Raw genomic sequence first — 21,357 nt, 5'->3', positions numbered from 1 at the left:
TTTAAAGAGGGGTGCAGGAACAGAAACTGCTTTTTTCAGTCTTGTCTCAGTATTACGCATGCTCACTAATTGGCAGACCGACACGCGCCGAGCAAAAAGACCTGCATGCGCAGGAGCATTAAAACAAATGACTACACATGCTGGCTGTCATCCGTCATTCCGGGGCGATCATATTTTGATTTCAAAAAAGAGGATACAAATAACAGAAATAATTCCCGTTTAGGCTTATATTCAAAGTTTCTGTAAATCGATAGCATGCACGCACTGTCTGTGCATGTCACACACATACATACGGGCAGTTTGCCCCGACTCTTGGCCGTGTGAGCAATCTTGAAATATTGCTCATGGAGAGCATAGAGAAAACAGATCATTAACAGGCTTATCCTCAACCCATTTTTATTTTTTTAAGACTGTTGCCAAGCCCGACCGTTTCTGAAAAGCCATGTTCAAGGCAAGCTAGGCGCTAACGGACAGCTGCACCGCTACTGTAGAGCGCAATCTCTCTCGCTATTTGATGATGTAATTGCTGCATGAATTGCGATTTGGGAGACGTGCCAGTTCAGACCGCCGCAACATTCAGGAAAAATGAGGCCCAGATCGGATTTAAACCACGTACGAAAGTGACCCATATCAGATTTGAAGTGGTCCACTTCTATGTGACTTGTCCCGTTTAGAACGTCAAGTTCATGCCTCACTCGAGTCGGAAAAACACGAAAAAAATCGGATTTGTGCATTAAGACCTGCAGTATGAACGTAGCCATATTTTATTTTAAAAGTGTTGAAATTACATAAAATGCACACATTAATTTCAGTAAGTTAGTCTTTTTAGTTAGTTTTATTTTTAGTTTTAAACATATTGTATGGTTCTCACAGAATTACATTTAAAAATATGTGGTGTTCATGGCTCTCTCAGCCAAAAAGGTTCCCGAACCCTGCTGTACACTAACCCATTACATAACCACATTAAGACAAAGAATTTTTTTTTTTTTTTTTTTAAATCAGAGAAAGAATAAGAGAGGAAAAAAACAGAAATTAAGCATTATTCGTCCAAAGAGCATGAGTGCCCTGCCCTCTAGTGGAAAAAATAGCTTCTAGTTTGAGTACTGAAAACTGTAGTTACGTCATAGTTACTATTATGAAATTAAAAGGATCATATCTCTGGTTTTCCGTGGTCAATCAGTGCCAAATAAAAACTGGGAGAGAGTTTAAAATCTACGATTTCGATTCATGTTGAGGGCAGTGCTCCATATCAAATACTTCATTTGTTATGGTGCTTTAAAGACGCGTTATTGAACAGGCTTGCGTGATCATAGAACGCCATGCTTGTGTCTGATTGGTGTAATGGAGTCAGGTGATTATTGTTGCAACGTCTCATTGGTGAAATTAGTCGCGCTACTCTTGGCAATTGCATCGCTAGCAAAAAAAAATTATAAATGTAATATGTAGAAAGAGGAAAAATTTAATGACTCTTGTGTGGCCCCAAGTAGCTGAGTAAGAGTAGCGTTTTTTTTTTAAAGGCTGCAGCTATCGAATATTTTAGTAATCGAGTAATCGACTGAAAATTCTATCGATTAATGGAGTAATCGGATAAAAAAAAATTTTGGTAAAGAGCAATTGTTGATATACATGAGAAGACATTTCATCTAATATTGAACCATTTTCAGTCAATCACTCTTTATTTTTGATGTACATTGTTGAACAACGACAACAACAATTGCATCTCAGATGTGACTAGAATGAGAAAAAAAAAGACTAATTCACTGCTTTCACTCAAAAAACTTTTAGATCTTATAAAAAAAAAATATATATATTTCTTACCTAAAAATTCCATTACGCTTGATAACACAGATCACTTAAAAGTTAGGTGTTTTTCCCAAGTGTTTCAATTGAATTTCCATTTGTATCAAGCTATTTTTAAGTTCTAGTTAAGTTTGAAGTTAGTCTAAACTGCAAGTCCTGATAGAATTTTGAGTTTTTTCAAAATAAATGTATTGTAACATATCAGGTTATAATATGGCGGGGATATTTGCATGCGTTCCTGAATGCACCGCGTGGCGTGCGGGAGAGCGAGAGACGTACCTTCCTGTTGTTGTTGTCGTTCTGGAAGGTGCGTGTGCGTCAGCTGCGGCAGACAGCAGTCGTGTGTTGGTTGCTCCACAAGTTCCGTAAAAAATAATTCCAACCTAATGAACCGGGTGACTCTTGGTCAACGTTACAGTATGATACCTGCTGTATTGGAGCACATCAGGGACCAATGCACCTTGGTGTTTTATCCAGCAATGACTATTGGGCTAAAATTGACAGTTAGCATTATTAAGTTTTTATTTTACACCCTCATCACTCTCCAGCGCCGTTTTCACAGATTAAATAAAGCCTGTATGTGAGACACGTTAGCCACGCACCGACAGTGGTCATAATTAATAGAAAGCTGGCCCTCCGCAGGTCTAACGTTACATGAGCGAGTGACAGTAACGTTAATCTTATTTATTAGCGCTGAGAAGTCTACTGCTTTAAGATGGCGGCTGTTTACTAACACTGCTGACTCTGTCATTTCGCATCTACTTCAACACACATGTGAAATCTATGACACGCATCAGACGCTACCTGCTACCACCGTAGCATCATGCCGGCTAGTTTTTAGCAACGTCGGCGTAGTTTGTAGCGGCTGTCGGCTGCAGTAAATTTTTTTTAATTGCTTCTTCCTCTACGCGCGTGACATCAGCACGTTGTCCCACAATAAAAGTAGTCCAGGCAAAACTTGATGCTGAGAGCTGGCAAAATTAAACAATTCCTTGAAGTGAATAAAATTACTCGGATCAGTTTTTAAACTCGAGTTACTTGAGTTGCTCGAGTATTCGTTTCAGGGCTAGCTTTTTTCATCACAAATGTTCTCAAGTAAAAAGTATGGCTTAGTAAAACTATTCTTAGAAGTACATTTTTCTCAAAAAGTTACTCAAGTAAATGTAGTGGAGTACATGTAACACGTTACTATCTTATTGATTTTGAGTCATTTCCGATTCATTTGGGGACATTCTTGAGTCACTTCGTTTTCAGTAACCCAAAATCAACAGGAGGTGACCTGTAAATGCCCCAAAAAGAAAAGGAAGTGACCGTAAATCAACAGGAAAGGATGTTAAATGCCCCAAAATAAATTCATCAACTCAACTCAGACTATCGCAATCAGCAGCCTTGGAAAGCCAGTGGAGGCCTCACCTCGGCGCCAGATCTAGTCCAGCTGACCTGTCTCAAGCCTGAGTTTCCCCTGAACCTTGTCTACCTCATGCCTGTCCGAATGCTCCATATTTTAGCAACAATAAAATGTTGATCACAGTCAGTCGTGCCGTCGTCTACCTTTGGATCTTCTCAGTTTCATGAACCCTAACAAGTTTTTAAATTCCACGTGATTAAACCTCTATCATCGTCAATGGCATTGAAAGTTTTCTTGAGTATTGAAAGCTGCTTTGATAACCACTTTGTTTTGACTTTGCTCTGCTCACACTCGCAAACATTTTATGTTGCGAGACGTGTGACAAATGGCGAACAGCTCCCCGGTGCACTGGCAGCTGCAGCAATCAAACTGCATTAAAGCTCATTTCAATGCTTCATTGATAAACAATTAAGACACCAAATCTGCCATTTGTTAGTGGAATTGCCGATCCATTTCACAACTCTGAAACTTCCTGGGAAAAAAAAAGAATGACCTTGACATTTTAGGCACCATTACACTATAATTACTGCAGCACTTTACACAGCTGATTGACTCAAACTCTCATTTGCCCTTTATCACTGTCCAAAGTGTTTCTGTGTACAATCTTAAAAATCTTCTTAAAGCGCGCTTTTTAAGTTTAACCCTTTACTCACTGGCTGCCATTGACAGCGCTAGACATCCAATCTCATGTTGATTGGGAGGGATGAAGGAACGATTGGCAGCCAATAATTTAATAGTTTTGTATTACATTTGAAATCTGTATTTATTTTTATTTTATTTAAAAAGAAAAAAAACATACTCGCACACTGATTTTTTTTTTTTTTTTTTTAATTCCCGTATTGGCTGGAATGTAAGACGGCCCTGATTATAAGACGACCCCCTCTTTTTCAAGACTCAAGTTTGAAGAAAAAAAAAAAAAAAAGAACTTTTTGAACACCAAATTAATTTTTATACAGAAAATTACAGTACATCTGAAACAAATGATTATAACAATATATATGAAAGAAAACACGTCATTTTGCCTCATTCAAATCTGAACATTTAAATATGTAAACTAAAGTGCAATCACATTCGTAAATGAATGGTTTATTTATATTTAAAAAAACAGAAGCCAATCTATTGTGATAAAACAACAAAATTGTAATAACTGCATTAACCATCAAAGTGAGGTCTAACTGTTACTGTAGTCTTGAAACAAATCTGAATATGGAAACACATTGCAATAAAATTATGCAAACTGGTTAAACTTGAGAGTAGCTGAGATCTGTCATGATAGAAAATTATTCAAGTTCAGCATTCGCTTCAATGATATCTGGCGCCATCTAGCGTCGTGAATGGGTATAATGTCTAGACCCCGAATATAAGACGACTCCCACTTTTTCAGTCTTATTTCAATGCAAAAAACACTGTCTTATATTCGGGCCAATACGGTATAAAAGAAAGGGTCAAAAAAACCATGTCGCATTCATTCAAAAATTTGTTATAGGTTTATTTGTCACATTCGGTGCCTGGTCATTGTTCTCATTACAGAGTGTGGGCGGTGTTCCCTGGACACAGATTTGTCCAGTCTCATCAGCACACCCAAGGAAGGGTTGCCGAGATATTGTCTTGCTGGTCGCCATCAGACGATTTTGTACTCTCGGGCCTATTATCCGTCTCGTTACTGCCTTTGTTTGTCAGCCGCCCTCGTTTGAAATCCTCTACCTTGTGCAGGTATTTGAGTGGTTTTGTGTCAGTTTGTTTTCTTACCTTGTTGGCTTATTTGCCTACCACCTTAGTTTACCCTCGGGTTAGTTTTATAATCCGTGTCGACCTGTTGTTACAGCCCCTTTTTGTTATCCTTCTTTTTTGCGATTGCGTGTTTTGTCTGTACATTTAATTTTTTTTGTTTGTGTTTAATGTATATATTCAGAAATTTACCATTGGAAAGAGATATGTAATAGTTTTTTATTTTTTCATTTTTCACTTTTTTCCCCTCAAAGTATGATAATAATAAAAATAAAAAAAAACACTTTTATGTATATACAGTGCCTTGCAAAAGTATTCGGCTCCCTTGAACCTTGCAACCTTTCACCACATTTCAGGCTTCAAACATAAAGATATAAAATTTTAATTTTTTGGCAAGAATCAACATCAAGTGGGACACAATCGTGAAGTGGAACAAAATTTATTGGATAATTTAAACTTTTTTAACAAATAAACTGAAAAGTGGGGCGTGCAATATTATTCGGCCCCCTTGTGTTAATACTTTGTAGCGCCACCTTTTGCCCCAATTACAGCTGCAAGTCGCTTGGGGTATGTTTCTATCAGTTTTGCACATCGAGAGACTGACATTCTTGCCCATTCTTCCTTGCAAAACAGCTCGAGCTCAGTGAGGTTGGATGGAGAGTGTTTGTGAACAGCAGTCTTCAGCTTTTTCCACAGATTCTCGATTGGATTCAGGTCTGGACTTTGACTTGGCCATTCTAACACCTGGATACGTTTATTTTTGAACCATTCCATTGTAGATTTGGCTTTATGTTTTGGATCATTGTCCTGTTGGAAGATAAATCTCCCTCCCAGTCTCAGGTCTTGTGCAGATACCAACAGGTTTTCTTCCAGAATGTTCCTGTATTTGGCTGCATCCATCTTCCCGTCAATTTTAACCCTCTTCCCTGTCCCTGCTGAAGAAAATCAGGCCCAAACCATGATGCTGCCACCACCATGTTTGACAGTGGGGATGGTGTGTTCAGGGTGATGGGTGATTCAGGGTGCCTTGTGATGTGCTGTGTTGCTTTTACGCCAAACATATCGTTTTGCATTGTGGCCAAAAAGTTCAATTTTGGTTTCATCTGACCAGAGCACCTTCTTCCACATGTTTGGTGTGTCTCCCAGGTGGCTTGTGGCAAACTTTAAACGAGACTTTTTATGGATATCTTTGAGAAATGGCTTTCTTCTTGCCACTCTTCCATAAAGGCCAGATTTGTGCAGTGTACGACTGATTGTTGTCCTATGGACAGACTCTCCCACCTCAGCTGTAGATCTCTGCAGTTCATCCAGAGTCGTCATGGGCCTCTTGGCTGCATCTCTGATCAGTTTTCTCCTTGTTTGAGAAGAAAGTTTGGAAGGACAGCCGAGTCTTGGTAGATTTGCAGTGGTCTGATGCTCCTTCCATTTCAATATGATGGCTTGCACAGTGCTCCTTGAGATGTTTAAAGCTTGGGAAATCTTTTTATATCCAAATCCGGCTTTAAACTTCTCCACAACAGTATCTCGGACCTGCCTGGTGTGTTCCTTGGTTTTGATAATGCTCTCTGCACTTTAAACAGAACCCTGAGACTATCACAGAGCAGGTGCATTTATACGGAGACTTGATTACACACAGGTGGATTCTATTTATCATCATTGGTCATTTAGGACAACATTGGATCATTCAGAGATCCTCACTGAACTTCTGGAGTGAGTTTGCTGCACGGAAAGTAAAGGGGGCGAATAATATTGCACGCCCCACTTTTCAGTTTTTTATTTGTTAAAAAAGTTTAAATTATCCAATAAATGTTGTTCCACTTCACGATTGTGTCCCACTTGTTGTTGATTCTTGACAAAAAAATTCAATTTCATGTCTTTATGTTTGAAGCCTGAAATGTGGCGAAAGGTTGCAAGTTCAAGGGTGCCGAATACTTTTGCAAGGCACTGTATGTATTTTAATAAATGGTTTTAAGCACTTCAAATGTAATAATTATGATAAGTTTTAAACATGTTACAGTCCCACCAAATTATTTTCAAACCAAAATAAAGTAAAAAAAAGGCTTTACTTTATTAAATGCGTCATTGAATGAGTCCACTTAAATCCGCTCAAGCTGCTCATTTACACATAATGAGTTGCCACGGCAACTGTTTAACTGGTTAAACGATGATTGACGCATGCAGCGCTTTAAAGTTTCGGCTTCCAAGCGTCTCTGGCAAGATCAAACCATAACGTCTATCAATTGTCGTTAACTTTAATAAGCAACTCCAGTGCACTGCCTGACCAGGAAAAGTGGCAGGAACGAGAATGAGAGACTCCGTGATCCGATCGAGATAGCTGTATAAAATACTGCATTTATTTATTATTATTTTTTAATTAAAAAAAAAAAAAAAAATCCACGATGGACTGAGGGCGCAAAGTTTGAAGCACAAAGTAGTGAGGGATCACTGTATTCAATAAACCTTTTGACCGGCTCCCTTGTTTCCTTTGGGGTCCAATTTTGTTTTCCGTATTCGGTCCATAGCTTGATTAATTTCATTTAAAAAAAAAACACACACACAAAAAAAAGAAAGTAAATATTCTTTTTAACTTATTTTAAAATGTTAGTTAAAATATGTATACTTTAAATAAAAACAAAAAAGTAAATATTCTCTTTTTATCTATTTAAATTTTTTTTTAAAGACGAAATGATCGCTGCCAACCCTCCATGTTTAAATAGATTGCACGTCTACCGCTTTCAGTGGCAGCCAATGAGTTAAACATAATCATTGCACACTATTTCTTTTTTTCATGAGTCCCTTAAGAACCCAACCCAATTGTCTGCTGTACAGTTTTATTTTTCAAAGGGTGAACTGTTATTAGATAGGAACTGCAAGTGAGGAGAGATGAAATGTAGCGGCTTGTCATTGGTTGATGAAGTTCTGAATAGGACAGAGTGTGTCATGACACCCTGAGCCTGTTCAATAGCACATCCTTTTGCTTCATTTAGGGGCTAATGACAGAGAGATTGGATGGCGACAATGTTAGTGTTCTCACTAAGAACCTTTTAGAAATATATTAAACGGTTTACACACGTTCAACAACCCTTTAGAATACACAAGCCCAATTCGCAATATAAACAGAGTTGAAACTGCAGTTGATTTGCCTGTCGTTTGACCTTAAAGGAGATATATTATTGAAAGGTGGCTTTTTGAATTGCTTACATACAAAAAGTTTGGTGTCTCTGCTGGAGCACCTCCCTATTATTTGTCCAACTATATAAACAAGTGCTTTTTTGGTGAAGAAAAAAAAAAAAGTTCTTTGGCTTGTTCTTAAAAAAAAAAAAGGGTTGGGGTAAGACACACACACAAAAGAAATCATGAATTGCACTCTTTGTAGTACTTTGACCCAATGGTTAAAAAAAATAAAAATAAAAATAAAAAAAACCTCCCCATTTGAGTGTCAGTCAAATTAAAGATCAACCCACAAAAATACCCATTGAATTCCGTATATATGCAGTACAAGCCAAAAGTGGACACACCATGTTATACGTGCGTTTTCTTTATTTTCATGACTATTTACATTGTAAATTCTCACTGAAGGTAATAAAGCTATGAATGAATGCGTGTGGAATTATGTACTTAGCTAAAAAAGCTGAAATAACTAAAAACATGTATAATATTCTAGTATATTTAAAGTAGCCACTCTTCGCTCTGATTATTTTTTTGCGCCATCCTATTGAGAGGTCTCAAGAGGCAGTCACCTAAAATGGGTTTTGGCTTCACAGGTACGCCTTTTCAGGGTTAATTTGTGAAATTTATTGCTTTATCAATGGGGTTGGGACCTTTATTTGTGTTGCATTGAAAAAGGGGTGTCCAAACTTTTGGCCTGTTATGTATATAATACCCATAGACTCTCATCCCCAGAAACAAAACCTCCTTTGGCGGTCATTATTTTGACTAAAATCTCCCCATTAAATCCTATTGACACCTTTAGATAGAAAGTTCAAATCTATACTTTAAAATAATTAATTACAATTCACATTACAATGAAAACAATTCACATTGCAACATATTACGACAAGAATTGACACAATTCATGTTTATGTATTTGACAGAATGGCCATTATTCTCTTAACACAACCTCCCATTAACTTCGGTCGCTTTCAGACTAGCACTGTTTGGTCCGTTTTAAATGGACCAGAGTTCTTTTTCTCAGATAGTCCGCTTCAATTTGTAAATGTGAATGCTCCAAACAAACAAACTCTGGTTCCCTCAAAAATCGTGGGTCTCGGTCCGCTCTAAGCGCACCCTGCAGGGTGCATTTCATAGACCTTATAATGTATTGACGAGACAAAGCTGACCGAGAGGAAACATAGACAAAGAGCTTTTTCCGTTGAAAATTCTTGTGAATAAATGCTTAAATCCCTGATTTCTTTAGCGATATGGACGTAAAACGGTCTCGATTCTTGGTTAAAAGCAAAAAAAAAAGTACAGGTAGCATTTATTTTACACAAATATTGCTAACTATGAGGCTAGTCAGTAAGGAAATTAGCGCTCGCCATATTTAAAGCACTAATGTGAAGTAATTTTATAAAATGCCAAATAGGTCCAGAATTAAAGTAAATAAACGTTATTCAACAAATAAAGCATGAAAAAATAATTTATATGTTGTATATTTGACAAAATAATCGCGTTTCCGAAGTTTGAGCCTGAAAGGGGACGAACCCGGAAGTGATACGTCACACCGAGAACAGCGATGGGAGCGCTCCATACGGCCGCCCTACAAAGCCCTTCAAACAATGCTTCAAACAGCGATATAAGTGATAGATCAAGCGCAAGTGAGGAGACCCAAGTTTTTGAAGAGTTGGAGGAATAGGAGGAGGAGGTTGGAATTTTATGTTGGATCGTACATGTATTAGCCAGACGCTAATCAAGATGCAAACAATGTGCCCAGACTACCTGACATCGAATGGAGACAAGACCCATCGAGATTACAAGATTGGTAAGATATAGGCTGTTATTATTTTCATGATTTGAAGATGCAGGCATTTGCACATAATTTTATGTTTTTGTCTATCTGATGACATTGTTTAAAAAAAATAATAATCAGACTGCATGTTCATTTTGGCAGCTCCGGCAGCGCTCATGCATATAAAATAGTAATATAAAAACGTTGGGGGGGAGAAGGAGATGAGTCGTTGATGGCTTTTTCCACTTTATTGTGGCAACAATAAGAAAACAAAATAATAGCGGACTGCCGCCACATTCGACCGCAAAGTTTTGCTTGTCGCTCATCTCCGCCTCGCCTCGTACTTCCAGCTACTACTACCTCCTGGGGCTATCGGCAGGAAGTGGCGTCTAATGGCGTGAGGAAATGTAGTTTTTTCACACAAGCGAACAGATTACAAAGCACCACTTCAGTGTTGTCCCGAGACTACATTTCCCATGATTCACTGCGGGACTTGCGCTGTCAACGTTCACATTTGACAGCATTGTGCAGCTGTTAGCTCGCCATTTGATCGCTAGTCTGATACACTCCCGCTTTTTCGGTGAGGTATTTTGTTTATTCGTTATTGGATCGTTTTTGTTCACCACTGTAAATAACAGCACTGAAGCAAGAAGGGGTAAGTCGCCATTTCTGTTCAACCCGTTTTCTCCTGTTTTGTTTAGCGTAAGAAGCTAGGTTAGTGGCTGTCTTTTCTTCATTCTTTTTCATGATCAGAGTTTAGTTAACGGTTGGGGTTCAAGTGTAGATTCCTTTTGTTTGCCTGGGCTTACCCTGAAGCCGCGCTTCATCTACATTTTGTACATATTGCCTTGAAAGGTGGAAAAGCGCTATATAAGTATAACACCATTTACCATATTCATTGCGAGTTTGTTGTGTAAATTTTGTGCCCACTTGTGAAATTGTGTGGCTCGTTTTATGTTACGCCCTTCCTGAGCCGTCCTTGGGACGTAACACTAGCGGACACAACAACAACTATGCCACGACTATTGCCACGAGTTGGCTTTCGGCTAACGTCGCTAGCTTCTACTGTACATTCCACAACAGTTGGCAGCTCTGCTTTGACAAAGTCATCAGTCATCTATCCAAAAATCATACTTACTTTTTGGCAAATCCTTGATCATAAGCAGACCGGTTAAGGAAGCAGGCATCTTCGAAGTGTTTGCAGCAGAGAACACTACTCGATGATGGCGTGAAATTCATTCGCTTTGTGCAAACGAAAGATGTCCATTTACGTGCCCTGCTATCCTTTGGCCACTCATACAACTTTTCGTTTGAGTGAGAACAAAACATCACCACACACCGCCGTGGCATCTTACCGAGAAGCAATGCAACAAACAATACTCTTCTATGGCGGACTTTCTCGCACTTCCCGGTGTGACGTAATTGCCGAAGATTGCCGAAGAAAAGCATTTTCGTTGTCAAGGGCGTTGCTATGGGTTAAACAAACAATCTGGAAGGGTTGTGTTAAAAAAAAAAAAAATGAAAATATGCTTATAATTGTTTAGCCATTGATATTATTCAAAAACATGGTTGGCCAACGTTACTTCACATTAGTGCTTTAAAGAAAGAGCTTTTTCTGTTGAAAATTCTTGACGGTATAACAAAAAAAATTGCGGTTTTGAAACTGATGTTTTCATACCACTGTATATCTTGACACCAATAATCGGCACGTCTAGTTGTGCATCATTGTTAAAAAGTTAGCATTTTAAAGAATTTGAACTCGCGGACTTTTGTTATCTAAGTTAGCCAATTGTTCTTTTGTTGTACATAGATCCTCCTTTATTTTTTTATACCGTTTAAGGCTCAGCTCAGGTAATTTAATTTTTCATGTTCCTTATCCGATTACTCGATTATTCGAACTAATGGCTCATCGATTAATCGACTACTAAAATAATCGATAGCTGCAGCCCTAGTAGAAACATTGGTAATTAGAGGTACATTGTATCACAAAAGTGAGTACACCCCTCGCATTTCTGCAGATGTATAAATTATACCTTTTGATGGGATGACACTTTGACACAATGAAAGGAGTCTGTGTGCAGCTTATATAATAGAGTTAATTTATTTTCCCCTCAAATAACTCAAAATATAGCCGTTAATATCTAAACCCCTGGCAACAAAACTGAGTACACCCCTTATAAACTATGTACATCCCTAAATGTCTAAATTGAGTACTGCAAAATGTCATGTGACTCATTACAGGAATGCTGTCAGCATTGCTGCAGAGATTGAAGAGGTGGGGGTCAGCCTGTTAGTGCTCAGACCATACACCGCACTCTACATCAAATTGGTGTGCATGGCTGTCACCCCAGGAGGAAGCCTCTTCTGAAGACGGTACACAAGAAAGCCCACCGGCTTTCTGTGACAAGCAGTACTCAATTTGGACATTTAGGGATGTACGTAGTTTCTAAGGGGTCTACTCACTTTTGTTGCCAGGGTTTTAGATATTAATGACTATATTTCTAGTTATTTAGAGGGGAAAATAACTATTATATAAGCTGCATACAGACTACTTTTCATTGTGTCAAAGTGTCATTTTGTCAGTGTTGTCCCATGAAAAGATTTAAATATCTGCAGAAACGCGAGGGGTGTACTCACTTTTGTGATACACTGTATTTCAGCATAGAAAGATCTCCGTCAAGTACAATGGCTGCATGCAAGATTTGTGGCCTGAAAGTTTCAAGAGGTAGAGTTTAATCGGCCAGTTTCAATACTTCAAACCTGATAAAACATTTGAAGACGAAACATGTGAACGAACACAACGAGTTTGAGGCTGCAACAGCAGGACTGCTATCCAGAGGAAGGAGGCTGGACTGGAGCAACAATCCCTGGTCAGTTCACTTCGTTTACTTTACTTGTATTGTCTTTTACCGAAAGAAATGCCGCAGTAATTTGAGACCAGTTTCAAAACTGCTGTAGAACTAAGCAAATTAAGCTAAGCGGCTAAGTGTGTGTGTGTGTGTGTGTCAGAGAGCGAGTCTCGCTCGTTTGCTATTTGCATTCGTGTGTAGCTATAGATGGAGTTGAGTTATGTTACTGCTGGTGCTCAAAGAGGGAGGCTAATAGAGAGACTGCTGTGGTCAATTATTATTACTTATAATTTCATGAAAGTTGCATTGTTTGGTCTTTGAAAGCATAAAAATTAGGCCTAAAAAAGTTTATTCAGTTCATTCATTGTATTTTTACTTTCTTACTGTTGGGCTAGTATTATACATGATTTAATTTCATGAATTTAGCACTAGTTTGGTCTCAGAGAGCCAAAGGTTTATTTACCGTAAATATTGTCACCCATACCAGGTATGCAATAAAAAGTTCTACTGGATTCACTTTTTATTAGTCTTTTTCCTGATTCACACTGGTAAGCAGCAGCCTGACAAAGCCACGATAGCAAGGATTTCACATCCAAGTATGTAGCTCTTCATTTACATATGGCGGAAAACACTCAGGTGACTTGAAGTTCCGCTCTGAGACGCCAATTTGGCCAGATTTCAAAATTGTCCGATATGCATGTGTGAATCATCATTGGAAAGCTTAAAATCTCAATTTACTGGGGGAAGAAAATTTTTTAACTGGAGGGCATTTAAAAAAAACAAAACATTTTTTAAACAGTGAAACCCATTTAGGAGGTGAGAGCACGCGAGAGCAGAATTACAGATGCCATGACTTTACCAAGATATTATCGCGTACTTACCTTGTTTCGATCCAAAAACTCCATGTAGCATGTATCACTGAGTGTCAACACACTGCTGTGAATGGCCACAGCTGGATTTTTGGGGGATTTTATGGCTGAAACATGGTAATATAACAAGGGTCGCGATGCAGAAATCGCAGACATCAAGGAGTGGTCGCGATTTTTTTTTTTTTTTTTTTTTTTTTTTTTTTTTAACATATATTTACCCCTTGAAACTTTTTTTTTCAATTTTTCTTTGTTTGGATCGATTATTTATCATCTAACATATCGGAAAAAATGCAACATTAACAAAAAATTATATAATTAAGCGATAGTTATGAGGTAGATATCCGTGCCTTTTTTACAGACACCATTTTTTTCACTGTGACGTCATTTGTTTAAAAGTTTAAAATATGCGAGTGAAGTTTTTTTTTTTAAATGAAAGATTAGACATCAATTAATGATTCTATGCTAAAAACGACAGACATTTTGAATAATAAATATAATTAATTACCTTCGTTCTATGGCTGGGTTGAAACAAAAGCGGTTGCGCAACATCTGTAAACGGAGGTTTCCAGGGTAAAACAAACAAATTAAAAATAGTTCGGAGGCTTAATGCAGCATGAATCTGCTATGGCAGCATATAGACATATTATCTTATCAAACACAACAGTTGTTTTGGCTTAAAATACAGCAGTTTCTTTTAAAGAGGAGTGCAAGAGCAGAAACTGCTTTTTCAGTCTTGTCTGTGTTTTCCGCCATATATATATTTCAAAGGAAGTGGTATCGGTATGGGCCGAGACTGCACAGCCAGGTATCGGGGCCCAAAAATGGTATTGGTGCAATTGTAGTATTTTCACCACAGAATATCAGAGATCTAAAAGGCCATAGAGTGAATAGTTTGGCACCCTGCTTAAATTACCATATAAAGGATAAGAGACATTCAAAAGATCATAAAATATTCTCAAACACACAAATGACAAGTCTGTTAAATTTGCTGGTGTCACGCAAAGTGGGAGGATTACGTTTGCTTTGAGCCTCTACTTGATGTGCAAATAGTTTAAGTAAACAGAAGACGTCATGGACAGTATTGATATTGATAATTACACTGCTTGTGTTAGCTCTTCCACTTTAACCACCATATTTACAGAGAAAACTTCATCGAATAGTACATGTGTAAAAGTGCTCTTTTCCAACCCACGTCTGCACTTGAAGCCCTTTGACAGGGCAAATTGTGCCATATCCATTTTTAAAGCAATTCTCTCCATTTCAGAAATAGAAAAAGCAATTCCGTTCCAAAACACCGGAGACTTGCTGTAATAGATGGGAAAAAAAAGTTGAATGTATATTCTGGATTCCCCGCTCGACGCCTCTCTTACGTTTTAAATTGTGACCTTACTGGAAGTGAAGGGAGTTTTGTTGGATGGTTATGTTCCCAAGTGTGTTCCTCTAAATTCCCATGACTAAAACTATATCAACACGGGATGGAAAAGACTTTCATATGTACTCTTCCACATGAAAACAGAGCAGTAACTAAGTGACCGTGTCTCTCTAACGAGAATCAAGCTTGGGTGGGAACCTCTGGAAATCAATCTATGTTTATTTTTTGTATGGTCGCTGACAATCTGTCAAAAACTTTTTGTCCTTCTAACAGACTAGCAGAATATTTCAGTGCAACATTTCTGTAAACAAACGCTACAGTATACTACTTCAGCGTGTGTTTTTTAACTCATTGCTTGCCATTGATGACAATAGACGTCCAATTCATTTCAATTGGGAGGACTGGCTTTTAAGGGTCATGTTTGAGTGCCATTGGCGGTGCTAGACGTCCAATTCATTTTGAGGTCAAAATGGATGTCTACCACCATAAATCAGGCATGTAATTGGGTCAGGGGTTAAAAAGGTGAGAAGGGTGTGGAGGAAATATGTTCTGGTAGGTCTGTCCCAAACAACTAATTTTCTCCCGATCAGTCAGCAGACTATTTGTACGATTAGGCGACAAAAAAAAAAAAAAAAAAAAAAAAAATATATATATATATATATATATATATATATATATTTTTTTTTTTACTAATTTAGCAATGAATTTCTTTTTTTTTTATATTAATTTACAAATATTTTGGAACACTTACATTATTTATTAAAGTACACATAAACATGTAAATAACAATTAAATCGCACATAAACAATGAGGTCAAATGTTGATAGCATTTACAACTGCAAAAGAATGGAATGTTAACAGATTCAGAACACTGACTTCGCCTTTCCAACATTATTCAAAACAATTCTTAGAAAAATGATCTAGCATTATTATTATTATAGTATACCGGTACTGCTATATATAATAGTATTATAAAACCGTAATTTCCCGAATATAAGGCGCATCCGTGTATGACGCGCACCCCTACTTTACCTGTAAAATCTAGGGAAAATTCTTGTACCCGTGTATAAAGCGCACCCTAATTTTAGCACCAATAAATATGAGTCTTGTGTCTTGAACTTTTATAAAATACGTGGTTGCAGCATTTTTTAATCCTTTTGTCAAAATTAAAAAAAAAAAAATAGAATATTAATTTTCTGGGGTAAAATTGCTCACAGTATACGATAATAATTTTCACAAAGTAAGGAGTTGTAGCGAGTTTTACCAGAATTCACCAGCGGAACTAATGTTGGCAAGTTGTGTAGTTCCCGGGGGGAAGAGTTTAGTTAAGGGAACAGCCAGAAGTAAACAAATGTCCCGCGATTTGCGTGCAAGACATATGTTGTTACTTTGTGAGTTTCAATGTAACTAAAACAACGCAGCTTTGCTCAGTGGTTCGACACTCTTCCTCAGACTCCTGTCCTAGCTCGCCACACGGTCAACATTTATACGAAACTGATCGCCGTACACGTTCTCTTCAAGACAACGTGTGCCGGCCGGCATGTTGCAACGCAAAGGTTAGAAAAATGTACCGGTAAATAATAAACGAATAGTACAAAAAAACATTTTAATTTTATTAGATGTGAAAAATATCATGAAAACAATTATTTACCACATGAAACTTGATTATTATTTCACTGTTGTTCGGATTAGGTAATATTGTGCTGGTCCATGCTTACAATGGAACATGAATCATGATGAATTTTTTCTGTCTCCGTCCCTGTACCTGTGAATAACGCGCACCCATGATTTTACGAGTAAATTTTGGGAAAAAAAGTGCGCGTTATATTCAGGAAATTACGGTAATTATAATATTCATTGCCAATCATATTTTTCAAAAAGGGTGTCATTTTAAAGCTATTCTTAGTGTAGAATCTGAATTCTGTAGTATTATAGTATTTACATATAATAGTATTAATTCTGAAGTATGGGGGATTAACCCCAGAAATTGTTATTTATATGAACGTGACGTGCTTTTATTTTGAAATACGTTCGCTATACCGCTTCACACGCCGCAAAAAAGCACTTACGTCATTGCTTGTGGTGTCACTCAGATTTTTTTTTTCCTATTCATTATTTCGTTTGCAAATGCTGTTAACCAGCAATTTTTATTGTTTGAAGTGTTACCTTTTAACCGCAAGTTTGCGTTTTGGAGAAGACTGCCAATGTTTTATAGCAGGCTAAAGTAGGTTGTCTTTTTTCTCCATTAGTCTCAATGTAGCAATGCTAACGTTTACAGCGTTTCATATACATGTGTATACATGCATGCACGCACGCACGCACACAGGAATAAAACGCAGCTGTGAAAATTATCGCCCTCATTTTTATTTACCTTGCGGCGAAATGGACTCATTGCATACCGCGACAGGCTTAGCAACATCAGTAAAACATGTCGTTAGTTAGTTAGATGGAATTACGACCCCCCCTTTAAAAATTTTCTCCTCGGATCTGCACAATTCATATAGGTCACCCTTTTTTACTTCAAAACGGTGAATTTCGCCGAAAGAGTGATTTTCATGCCTGATCAATGGTAGCCATTGACTTAACACAGACACTATTCTAGTGGAAGATGTTGGTTAACCCTTTCACGACGGATGTGTCGGCGACGACACATTTACGCATGCGTACTTTGAACTACCGTACCTCCTGAACGGTTTGTGCAATTGAAAAAAAAATTCAACGGTTCCTCAAAGCTGAGAGGTTGCGCTTGACAACCAAATGGGTATCATTGCTGCAAACTCACTCTCCTACCACCAGGAAACAAGCGAATCAGCTCCTTTATTCCCTGACATGCTGGCAGTGGCGAATTTACGCACACAGAAAAGTCAGGGGAGAAGTAAAAAACTGCGATTTTCTTTTGCAAAAAAATGCCACCAAGACGGTCTTCCAGGACAATAAAACCTCCACAGAGGTTTAGAGAAGAGTTTTAGAGCAATGGCGCAACTTTTGATGTGAAAGGTTTCGATTGTTTCTCTGTAATTGAACCTCTCTCTGTACTTTTCTCAAGCTCATTTTTACTTGTGCACGGTACTTTATTTATAAAACATGTTTGTATTGTGTGTTGACTTAGAGTACAATACACAGTACAGAGTAAATGCGCAAATGTGCGCATGGTAGTCTACTATGTCTGATGCAAGCCTTGTTCGCTTAGTAACCATTTTTGAACAATGGAACATTGTCAAAGTCTTGTTTAAAAGTATATTAAAAAATATTATTCTGTTCATGTATGTGCAGTAATCCATACATTGCTGGTACTATACAGCATTTGTGACTACTACTACTCTGCTATGAAGAACAGATATACTGTGTATGTGCTATGAAATGACAATAAAATAAGTACTCGTTTTCTTCCTCAAGTGACCTATGTCCTGGAGAGGGCTGTGGAGATGGAGATTCCAGTGTGGTAATAGACAGAAATCGCAGACAGCCAGGATAAGGTGCCAACGCCCCAAACTCTGTCAAAGGAGCATTGCCTGGATGTGTGAGATATGCAATGTGGGCCTGTGTTTCCAGCCAGAGAGGAAATGCCACTGGCAGTTCCACAAAGGCCTCTGAGGAATCAAAGACTAAAAAATGTATATAGTTTTCATTTTATGGCCTGTTTTGCACATTTAGAGGAAAAGTAACACTTTTTTTTGTAAGTACCGTAGTTCTATACAGTATATACAGTATATATTATATTTATATATATATATATATTCACTATTTTGCACTGTTGGTCTCCTGTACAGTGCAGGCCAATAGTATTGGCACCCCTGCAATTCTGTCAGACAATGCTCAATTTCTCCCGGACAATGATTGCAATTACAAATGATTTGGTAGTAATATCTTCATTTATTTTGCTTGCAATGAAAAAACAGAACAAAAGAGAATGGAAAAAAAAAAATCTCACATCATTATCATTTTACACAAAATTCCAAAAATGGGCTGGACAAAAGTATTGGCACCCTTTGAAAAATCATGTGATGCTTCTCGAATTTATGTAAATAACAGCACCTGTTACTTACCTGTGGCACATAACAGGTGGTGGCAATAACTAAATCACACTTACACCCAGTTAAAATGGATTAAAGTTGACTCAACCTCTTTCCTGTGTCCTTGTGTGTACCACATTGAGCATGGAGAAAAGAAAGAAGACCAAAGAACAGTCTGAGGACTTGAGATGAAAAATTGTGAAGAAGCATAGGCAATCTCAAGGCTACAAGTCCATCTCCAAAGACCTGAATGTTCCGGTGTCTACCGTGTGCAGTGTCATCAATAAGTGTAAAGCCCATGGCACTGTGGCTAACCTCCCTAAATGTGGACGTAAAGGAAAAATTGACGAGAGATTTCAACGAAAGATTGTGCGGATGGTGGATAAAGAACCTCGACTAACAACCAAACAAGTTCAAGCTGTCCTGCAATTCAAGGGTACAACAGTGTCAACCCGTACTATCCGTTGGCCTCTGAATGAAAAGGGACTCTAAGGTAGGATACCCAGGAAGACCCCACTTCTGACCCAGAGACATAAAAAAGCCAGGCTGGAGTTTGACAAAACTTACCTGAGAAAGCCAAAAACGTTTTGGAAGAATGTTCTCTGGTCAGATGAGACATAAGAAGAGCTTTTTGGTAAAAGGCATCAACATACGAGTTTACAGGGGAAAAAAACGAGGCCTTCAAAGAAAGGAACACGGTGCCCACAGTCAAACATGGCAGAGGTTTCCTGATGTTTTGGGGTTGCTTTGCTACTTCTGGCACTGGACTGCTTGACCGCGTGCATGCCATTATGAAGTTTGAAGACTACAAACTAATTTTGCAGCATAATGTAGGACCCTGTGTAAGAAAGCTGGGTCTCTCTCAGAGGTCATGGGCCTTCCAGTAGGACAATGACACAAAACAAACTTAAAAAAGAACTAGAAAATGGTTTAAGAGAAAGCACTGGAGACTTCTAAAGTGGTCAGCAATGAGCCCAGACCTGAAAACATAACATAAAACACCTGTGAAGAGATCTGAAAATGCCAGTTTGGAGAAGGCACCCTTCAAATCTCAGAGACATGGAGCAGTTGGACAAAGAAGAATGGTCTAAATTTCCAGCAGAGCATTGTAAGAAACTCATTGATGGATACCGGAAGCGGTTGTTCGCAGTTATTTTGTCTAAAGGTTGTGCTACAAAGTATTAGGCTGAGGGCGCCAATGCTTTTGTCCGGCCCATTTTGGGAGTTTTGTGTAAATTGATAATGATTTTTTTTTTCTTTCTTTTTTTTTTCTAATTCTCTTATGTGTTTTTTCATTGCAACCAAAATAAATGAAGATATTACCACCAAAGCATTTGTAATTGCATTTTCTGGGAGAAATTGAGCATTATCTGACAGAATTGCACTGTATATAACCTTTTTTGACCATAGCATAAAGAAAGGACAAAAACGCCTATGACCATACCTGCTGTTTTTGTTGAATTATTAAATATAAAACTATTCAGTCTCATTTTTTTTTCTGTCGAATGTTTATTCTAACAAGTTGAACAAATATTATCACGCTTCAAATCGTTTCGTTGAGCATGTTTAGTAGTGAATGGGACATCAATATTCCAAATTTTGACAAAATGTTGATTTATTAATTTTTTTTTTGTCCATTTGGGTCCAAAATATTGATTATAATTGGTCAGTGAAGAAAACAACAGTTTTGATATGAAGGTTATAGTGTCCTGAAAAAAGGACCAAATTAGGCCATTGTAAACAATTTTTGTTTGAAATATAAAGGCAACATCAAAGGCATGCAAATTCGGACAAAATAGGCTTAGGTGTTTAAGGGTTAACTGTAAAAATTTGGAATATAAAAAATGATATCTTTTCATACCGGTCTATACTGTATATCACCATATCAATATATTGTCACAACCCAACATCGAAGCTCAGCTGGGTGTTACTTACAAAAGAGACGCAGGCTGCAAGAAGCAGGATCCGGACTAGAAGATTTTCAAACTGTTCCCACACCAGTTCCCACAGGGACTTTCCTATTCGATGCAAACACAAATACACACATTTCTGTAGCGCGTCAATATTTCAAAGTTTTAACAGTGCAACAAATAATAACAATATTCATTAGTTAGTAGTGTTTCCATCTGTATGGGCTAGATAGCCCAGTTAATCCCTTGGTCTCAAAAAAAGAATTCGCTCTAGACATTTAATCATGCAAAAGAAGGAGGATAAAGGCCTCCCTGGAAAAATCAATATTTACCTTCTTCAGCAGGGAGCTCTGTAGATGTCACGCCACAACGGTTGTAGAGGAATTGAATAGTTGGAGGGGAACAAAGAAAACAAGCAAAAGTTAATATTTTGATTAACAAAGTCTTCTTTAGAGCTGAC

General features: G+C 37.9%; 1 protein-coding gene across 2 annotated transcripts in view; it reads right to left on the bottom strand.

Annotated features, from left to right (window-relative positions):
* Nucleotides 1–21,357, bottom strand: part of atp2a3 (ATPase sarcoplasmic/endoplasmic reticulum Ca2+ transporting 3) — a 117,787-nt gene that overhangs the window by 54,185 nt on the left and 42,245 nt on the right. For both annotated transcript variants that reach the window (XM_057820220.1, XM_057820219.1), the window contains exons 2-3: nucleotides 21,230–21,247; nucleotides 20,923–21,005 (exon numbers count right to left, since the gene is read on the bottom strand). In XM_057820220.1, coding sequence (XP_057676203.1) covers nucleotides 20,923–21,005; nucleotides 21,230–21,247 — 101 coding nt within the window. The remainder of the gene's footprint in view (nucleotides 1–20,922; nucleotides 21,006–21,229; nucleotides 21,248–21,357) is intronic.

Source organism: Corythoichthys intestinalis, chromosome 18 (assembly GCF_030265065.1).
Source record: "Corythoichthys intestinalis isolate RoL2023-P3 chromosome 18, ASM3026506v1, whole genome shotgun sequence".
NCBI lineage: Eukaryota > Metazoa > Chordata > Actinopteri > Syngnathiformes > Syngnathidae > Corythoichthys > Corythoichthys intestinalis.
The sequence above is the reverse complement of the archived record's forward strand: the minus strand, read 5'-3'. Positions and strand labels throughout refer to the sequence as shown.